At 37.8% G+C, this 8,778-nt stretch overlaps 2 protein-coding genes across 2 annotated transcripts; one reads left to right on the plus strand and one right to left on the minus strand.

Annotated features, from left to right (window-relative positions):
• Positions 1-2,544: 2,544 nt before the first annotated feature.
• Positions 2,545-5,767, plus strand: LOC126588606 (heat shock cognate 70 kDa protein 2-like). The gene is made up of 2 exons (XM_050253709.1): positions 2,545-2,898; positions 3,900-5,767. The coding sequence occupies exons 1-2, from the start codon at positions 2,685-2,687 to the stop codon at positions 5,633-5,635; spliced, it is 1,950 nt and encodes a 649-aa protein (XP_050109666.1). The 5' UTR covers positions 2,545-2,684; the 3' UTR covers positions 5,636-5,767.
• An 817-nt stretch (positions 5,768-6,584) lies between these two features.
• Positions 6,585-8,778, minus strand: LOC126588365 (uncharacterized). The gene is made up of 3 exons (XM_050253455.1): positions 8,628-8,778; positions 7,034-7,223; positions 6,585-6,916 (listed from the first exon to the last, which is right to left on the minus strand). The coding sequence occupies exons 2-3, from the start codon at positions 7,202-7,204 to the stop codon at positions 6,845-6,847; spliced, it is 243 nt and encodes an 80-aa protein (XP_050109412.1). The 5' UTR covers positions 7,205-7,223; positions 8,628-8,778; the 3' UTR covers positions 6,585-6,844.

The raw sequence follows: 8,778 nt of genomic DNA on the forward strand, positions 1-8,778 counted from the left end.
TTTTTTTCTTAATTAGAATTACGCTTTTACTATTGTATACTATGTTTTATCAGAGAAATTATTTTCCAGAGTGCTCGAAACCCCACGTCACCTTTGACACATGCATTACCCCTCCAATCAGTTGATGCCACCGGCTGCCCCACTAAATTTGAATCCACTATCCTACATATTAATCCCAAAACTAAATTTTAAATTTGAATCCACTATACTACATGTTTTTGCTGTTGTCAATTCTTACTTCTGCATCACGTAATCATATATGTATGAAAACTGGGTATAATCTTACTGTCATTCAAACCAAGTTTATTGACACTATCATTCGTAATTCACATAGACAGGTTCATTAACACATGTCTAAGTTTTAGAACAAACAAGACCTCTGTATCTACTAGCTAGTTCACAACATTATCATTCATATATTTTTGACAAAAGTTTCATTCTATTTCGTACTGTGTTTCAGTTTAATGATTCTAGGGCTGTCGCAATTGTTGCCTTTGAGCTAGTTGTTGGCCAAAATTTTACAGCTAATCAGATACAGAACCCCTAAAGGTCCTTCAACCTATGTATGCTTAACATTAGAAATTAGAACTCACATGCAGAGGTTCATTCACATTATAAACCTACATGAAAGGTCCACCACTCTTCTATGCAGGTTTCATTAACATTACAAACCACATCCACATGAATACGTTCACTAAAGCAACTCGCCCACATATTAGGTCCCTTAATTAGAAGTTCAGGTTCATTAAACACATAAAAATTGGATAATTGGTTTCACTATTATAAACCCCATTACTGATCCATTGCCAACCACATACAAAATAATTTGCAGATTCACAACAAAATTTTAAACCAAGGATTGGTTGTTTTCAAACCTGTGAAGAAGGTTTAGTAAGAATCCTTTTCTCACATATTTTAGCTTCACAAACAATACCTAGTGACAGAATTTGTAGAAGCATATAAATTTCTCCAAAGAAAAACAAATTATCCCAGATTCGGAGATTCCACATCGACATTCAGCAACTTCAAACGGGTTATCAATTGTAACAGCTGGATTTATTTTGGTTGGAACAGCCGAATTTAGAGAGAGCGGTAAAGTTTAGGACGTAAATCTCGGGATTAAAGGACAAGAGGTTGCCGTATGGGAGAATAACATATGGGGTAATACTATTTTGGACCACAACTTGGTATTGATTATAGATTGATTAGACCCCACACAAGTACTACGGAACAGAACCGAGATTCATATGCCCCTATAGAAAACCACAAATGTAACAGAATGTCCAAGCCCACAGGAGAAACCCAAAAATCGATTACCGAACCTACTTTGTTGGTATGCGTATTTTCCAAGCTGACACCGATTGATACCGACATTGTCGGTTACTGACATTCGGTTTTCGATCAGTCCGGTGCGGTTTGTGGTGGTGGTAGCTGATTTGTGACGGCGATGGCAAGAAGGGGGTGGGAGGAGGAATCTTGGTGGTGGTAGTGGTGGCTGGAGGCAATAAGTAGAGTGAGAAAGAGAGAGAGAGGGTTTAAGATGAATGACGGCTAGGGCATATCGATGACGGGAGAGGATTTCTTTTAATTTATTTTACGTTAATTTAAATATAGGCTAGCAAAGGTCGTTAAGTCATACCATAAGTTTAGTTTTGATCCCTAAACTCTACTAATAGTTGCTCTTATCCTCAAATTATTTCCCATGTAGCACTTGTGGACTTTTCATTTAACTCCATCAACTTTTAGTTAAGGGGTAAAATGGGTATTTAATCTAAAGTTGAACAAAAAATAATTAAAACTAGAATCGCTTTGTCAATCCTTAAAGAGTTCCGATCATAATCAAGAAGTTCCGTGGATAGGTCACGAGATATTTAAAGGAGGAGTGCTCCCTCAATCCCCTCAATCCTCGAGGAGCCAAGTCTTTCTCTTTAAAATTTTATTTTCTTATTTTTTGGATGAAATTTCTACTTTACCCCTGAACTTAATGGAAAAGTTGATGGAGTTAATTAAAATGACTACTAGTGCAACAAATGACATAATTCAAGGATGGGAGAAACTATTAGCAAAGTTCAGATATAAAAATTGAACTCGTAGTATAGATCAGATACCTTTGCTCCAATTTAGCCTTAAATATATTCCTTTTACAACTTGATCAAAACGTTTGAAGTGTCAGTACGTTGTTTGGTCCAAATATTCATAAATTTGTAGATCTTCTTAACGTTCTAATACAACCGTTGCCATTTCACCAAAAAAAGAAACTCATGTTTGTCATTTACAACCACGTTCTACTGGTATTTCATTACATTTTAAGTAATAATATTTTAGTTCAAATCCCGTAAATGGCAAGTTCATAACCAATTTATTCCCCTAACTCTTAAGGTAAATATATCTTTGTATTAAAAGAAACTCATGTTTTAGAAAGAAAAAAAAACACAGAAAAAATAAAAATCTCATATTCCAGTTTTACTCTGTCAAACCACACATTCGCTATAAAATATGGAAACAGTTGGAGAAGAAGCTTCTGGAAACTCGGTCTATGAAATCCCACACAAACTCGGTCGAGAAGGTTTACTCTGTTATATATCAATATGTAACCATCGGTTCACCAGTATGACCTAATTCACCTTCATACTACTCATAAAAAAGCAAGTTTCATTCAAAAGGTTTTTTACAAGTTTTCAACAATGGCTGCAAAAGGGGAGGGTCCAGCGATCGGCATCGATCTTGGAACCACCTACTCATGCGTCGGAGTTTGGCAGCACGATCGTGTTGAGATCATAGCCAATGATCAGGGTAACCGGACGACGCCGTCCTACGTTGGTTTCACCGACACTGAGCGCTTGATTGGCGATGCCGCAAAGAACCAGGTCGCCATGAACCCCGTCAACACTGTTTTTGGTGAGTATACTTGCATGTCTAAACCTCGTTTAATTGTTTTTTTTTTTTGTTTCGTATCTGCAGATTGCATGCATGATTTGTCTAATTTGACCTTTGATCGAAAGATTGTGTGTCTTAGGGTTTCATGGTGGTTTGATAAGGTTAAAGGTTAAATTGGTCATTGTGATTCATTTGTGTATGTGTGATGGCTCAAGTAAGCGAATATAAATTGGATTTGATTGATAAGATGGTTTTATTTTATGTAGTTTGTCGCATCTGAAAAAATAAACGTGGATAGCAATTCGTCGATGATTATATATTATTTGATCACATTTTTAATCAAGAGGTGTACGACATCTCATAATATATTTGATATATATTTAGTATTTTTAAAAGAAAACTAACGAAAAATTAAAAAAAAAATTAGTTTTAATGAAAAATGACAAATAAAGGTGTAATAAATAGTATCAGAAAAATGTAAAAATATGATTTTTCGTTAAAAGTGAACAACACCGGGAATGTTTCGTTAAAACTCACATCTTTTAATCAAAAAAAATTTAGAAGAAAACATGCCATTTCCTAATATTTAATTTTGTGAATCACAATTCAGTGTAGCCTTTGTTTCCACTATTTTTTTAATTTTTTTGAGATCATGGATAAATAGAAAAAGAGATTGAGCTCCATGTTTGGACTTGAATGCGAGATGGCTGATTATTGTTGTTGAGTGATGACTAAAGATATGTGATCACTTGTGTGTGGATTTGATGTTAGGGACAGATAATTAATGTACTTGTTTTAAATGTTTTAATCTCAATCTTTGGTATATCTAAACATGATTTGTGATAGTACAGTTGTAATTGTTGTTTTAGGTTATTGCCATCTTATGCTTTGATTATGATGTTTCCCTTATAATGATTTACTTGATCAGTAATGTTTCTTTCATTATCCTTTTCTTTTTTTTTTTGGTCAAAGCTTTAATATCCAAATTTTGACCACTTACACTTTTGTTTGCTCTATGTTAGATGCAAAGCGTTTGATTGGTAGGAGATTCACCGATGCCACAATCCAGAGTGACATGAAGCTATGGCCTTTCAAGGTCATTGCTGGTGCCGGCGACAAGCCAACAATTGTGGTTAACTACAAGGGCGAGGACAAGCAGTTTGCTGCTGAGGAGATCTCGTCTATGGTTCTCACCAAGATGCGTGAAATAGCAGAAGCCTACCTCGGTTCAACCGTGAAGAATTCCGTTGTCACAGTCCCGGCATACTTCAACGACTCTCAAAGACAAGCCACGAAGGATGCCGGTGTGATTGCGGGCATGAACGTTATGCGTATCATTAACGAGCCAACTGCAGCCGCCATTGCCTATGGACTTGACAAGAAAGCAACTAGTGTTGGTGAGAAGAATGTCCTCATCTTTGATCTTGGTGGTGGCACTTTCGACGTTTCCCTTCTTACGATCGAAGAGGGTATTTTCGAAGTCAAATCTACCGCTGGTGACACTCATCTCGGGGGTGAAGATTTTGATAACCGAATGGTGAATCATTTCGTGCAAGAGTTTAAGAGGAAGAACAAGAAGGACATTAGCAATAACCCCAGAGCACTGAGGAGATTGAGAACATCTTGTGAGAGAGCAAAGAGGACTCTTTCTTCCACTGCTCAAACAACTATTGAGATTGATTCGCTGTTTGAGGGTATTGATTTTTACTCCACCATAACCAGAGCGAGATTCGAGGAGCTCAACATGGATCTCTTCCGGAAGTGTATGGAGCCGGTGGAGAAGTGTTTGAGGGATGCTAAGATGGACAAGAGCACTGTCCATGATGTTGTTCTCGTCGGCGGTTCTACTAGAATTCCCAAGGTGCAGCAACTATTGCAGGATTTTTTCAATGGTAAGGAGCTTTGCAAGAGCATCAACCCTGACGAAGCAGTTGCGTATGGTGCGGCCGTGCAAGCTGCCATCTTGAGCGGTGAGGGAAATGAGAAGGTGCAGGACCTGCTCTTGTTGGATGTCACCCCTCTTTCACTTGGATTGGAGACTGCCGGTGGAGTTATGACTGTTCTTATCCCGCGAAACACTACGATTCCCACCAAGAAAGAACAGGTTTTCTCAACCTATTCGGATAACCAACCTGGTGTGTTGATTCAGGTATATGAAGGTGAAAGAACAAGAACTAGAGACAATAACTTGTTGGGCAAGTTTGAGCTCTCAGGCATCCCTCCGGCTCCAAGGGGTGTGCCCCAGATCACCGTTTGCTTTGATATCGATGCGAATGGAATCTTAAATGTCTCTGCTGAGGACAAAACCACCGGGCAGAAGAATAAGATCACGATCACCAATGACAAAGGTAGATTGTCGAAGGAGGAAATCGAGAACATGGTTCAAGAGGCGGAGAAGTACAAGGCAGAGGACGAGGATCACAAGAAGAAAGTGGAGGCCAAGAATGCACTCGAAAACTATGCTTACAACATGAGGAACACGGTGAGGGATGAAAAGATTGGTTCGAAGCTCAATCCGGAGGACAAGAAGAAAATCGAGGACGCAGTCGAAGACGCCATTCAGTGGCTTGACGGGAACCAGCTTGGTGATTGTGATGAGTTTGAGGACAAGATGAAAGAGCTTGAGAACCTCTGCAATCCCATCATTGCCAAGATGTATCAGGGTGCGGGTGCTGATGTGGGTGGCGGAGCCCCGGACAAAGATGCTCCTCCGGCGGCTTCAGGCGGTGCTGGACCGAAGATCGAGGAAGTTGATTAAGATAAATTTCTTTAGTTCCATGAACTGCTCTTTTGGTTTGGGTAGTCACTGTATGTAGTTGGATATGTCTATGTTGCGAATTTAGTTTTTTTATTGGTGCTATGGTTTATGAATTTCGGTTCATATTTTTCATTTTCCATCCTACTCTTTGCGACCTATGATTAATAATCTTTTCATTATCCCAAATTTTCTTTTGCTACCAATCTTGTTTTATTCTTTTAATTTAGGTGAGTTTGTTTCAAACACACAATGGTATTGTTTGGACTGTGTCATCGTTCTCGCCAAACTGTCAGGGTTTGCAACAGTAATGTTGTTGATCCTAAATTACGTAGCATGACCGATTGGTTTCTAGTTCGATGCTCACATCTAACACATCACTATCGGACCGGGAGGATGGCCCCTCGGGCTGAGAAGTGAGCTTCTCAGACACGAATGTTGAGCCAATTCAACTCATATTGATAAGAGCATTACTAAAAAATAAAGATAAAACAAAGCCCTTGTTATACCGAGGTAAAGACTTAGGGCTAGGTTGGTATTAATGTGCTTTTTGAAAAAACAATTGTTTTTGTTGTAGTGAAAAAATAAATAGTTGTAAAATAAAGCAGTTTAGTGTTCGGTAAACTTTAGTTATAAAAGTGCTTTTTTTAAAAAAAATAAAAATAAACAGTGTCTGAGTATTTGGTAAAATTTTATATAAAACTGCTGTAAATTTTCAAAAACCACGAAAATGGGTATGGCGGTGAATGTGGAATATAATATTTATCTTAAGAATTTTTTTTCATAATGTGTATCTTCCCCATTCACTGACCTAAAAAGGAGGACCATCAAATAACTTAACAGAACTTAAATCTAATTCAATTTTTAAATAAATTAGAGAAAAAAAATATTTTCACAATTAAAGAGAAGAAAAAGAGGATATTTTCATAATTCATTTTTAAAGTTACTTAGGTTTACAGATCAATGGAAATTTTCATTAAACCAAATTAGCAACAGAAATTTTCAAAAACAATATGTCCAGAAAGTCCCATACCTATTGCATCAAGCAGGGAAATTATACGTGAAACACGATGGTATTGTCCACACACCCCTCTTAATTTTCGGATGTCGGATCAAATGAATTGACGATTAAAGGACAAAAATGGGTGCGTGGTGATTGGTGACTCCAAATAATCATACATCAACTTAAACAACGTTCCCTACAAAGCCAAACTACTTCCTTCCCCTGCTCAGCCTCTGCAAGTGGTAATTGATGCTTCCCATTGACTTTCTGTTTTTGTTGCTCTGTGGCGAAAGGGTCAGGTGCATTACGATAGACTTCAAGGAATGAAAAGGATCGATGCAAAAAACGGAGAACAAAATGAAGATGCATAATCCAAAGGAGAACACCGAAAAATCTACCTGAGCCTCCATACAAGTACCCAAAAGTTCCTTCTGCTTTACACACTTATCATCACAGAGCTGGTTAGTAGCCATGCAGTTGAGAAATGCTATCATTTCCTTCATGCAAGGTTTGTGAAAAGTTCCAAATTTCTTTGGATTTATATACACCGTACCAACCTTCCGACCCATTTTATGATTCGAAGAACACCTATCCAAGCAAGAAACTGTTAGGTGCACCCAACTTTTGAAAGAAGATTGGAAAAGTTCAGTAGTAAAGAAAATCGAATACATCATGAGAAAAGCTACAATAAACATGACCACAACCACCGCTTTGTATTTAAGTTAAACAACTACTTTCACCAAGGTGGAAGGTGCTCATGCAAGGTCTTATCCCATGAAAATCTGGGTTCAAACTTACATAAACATTTTACATAAAGCGGCAATGCTGTAACCTTTTGCAGTTCAACTACTAACAAAAAATGCCCCCATAAAACCCAATGTGTTGCTCAGATTAGAACTCCAGCCTGCAAATCAAACAAGTCTCATCCCAAGATAGTACAATCGGATGTCCACCAGAATTGTCTCAATCTACTCACTAAGAAGAAGTTCAAAAGACGGTTTTTGGGAACAAAGGGTTTTTGGATTTGTCTCAATTTACTCAATTTTAATTGTGTGCTACGAAAGAAGCTTCCTTCATCTAGTGGACGTATAAACCCTATGAAATCTCACAATCAAATGCATTATAAACACTATCGCATAGACAAGTATTTAAAGGATCTCATACAGTGATCATTAAGGCATGGTTTTACAGATGTAGTATTTGTGTTCTTGTCCAACTGTAGCTTGCACATCCACCATATGTTTTGCCTACTCACTCTACCGTACAAAAGGTTTGATTTGTAAAAAGTAAAACAATTGAAACAACTAAGCGCTGAAAGAACTTGTATTTCAATGAATGAAATGCACCATCATTGAAAAATTCTTTCGGCCTCCAGTTCCACCATAGCAGAAACAAGGGAGCTCACAAACCTTGACAGAGCAAAATTACAAAGCTTGAAAACCAATAGTACACACTCTATTAAACTATCGAAACAAGTTCAGTTAAATGTTATAAAGCTTGAAAACCAAGACGAGGCACAATCAAATCTTCTTTCGGTTCTCAGCAAGCCCAATAATCAGTGTGGATTAAAAACAGTAATGAACAAAAACCCAGTTTGCACTGTAAATGAGAGGACATATAAACCCCCAATCGCAGCGTAAATCAGCGAGGGCAAACTAACCCGCTTACAGCGTAAACCAGCTAATAAGAAATTATCCAGTTGCATAAATTAACCCAGCAAGAACAAATTAATCAAGTCACGGTGTTAATCAGCAATCACAAAATTGCCCCAGTTGCAGTGCAAATAGATGGATAAGCACTAGATGCAAAATGCTAATTCAATTCAATTAAATTAACAAACTTTACATTTTCCCCCAATTTTCACAACCTACGGAACACCGTTTGGATCAAAATCAAGTAAAAACTAGGTAACAACGGAAACCCAATTCTACACACACAGAAATAAAAGCATGATAAATTTAGAAGAAATGGAGGAAGGGAAGAGTAAATTACCGAGTCGGTGGCTCTAACCGCGGAGAAAGAGAGAGTGATAACAAGCGACAATGGCCGCTCTAGGGCTTTGCTGGTTTTTCAAAACGTTCTTCAATTTTCAATTGGTGATCTCCAGAGAACGCCGAAGTTGTTCGCAAATGGGACTGAGAGT

This window comes from Malus sylvestris, chromosome 11 (genome assembly GCF_916048215.2).
Source record: "Malus sylvestris chromosome 11, drMalSylv7.2, whole genome shotgun sequence".
NCBI classification, from domain to species: Eukaryota; Viridiplantae; Streptophyta; class Magnoliopsida; order Rosales; family Rosaceae; genus Malus; species Malus sylvestris.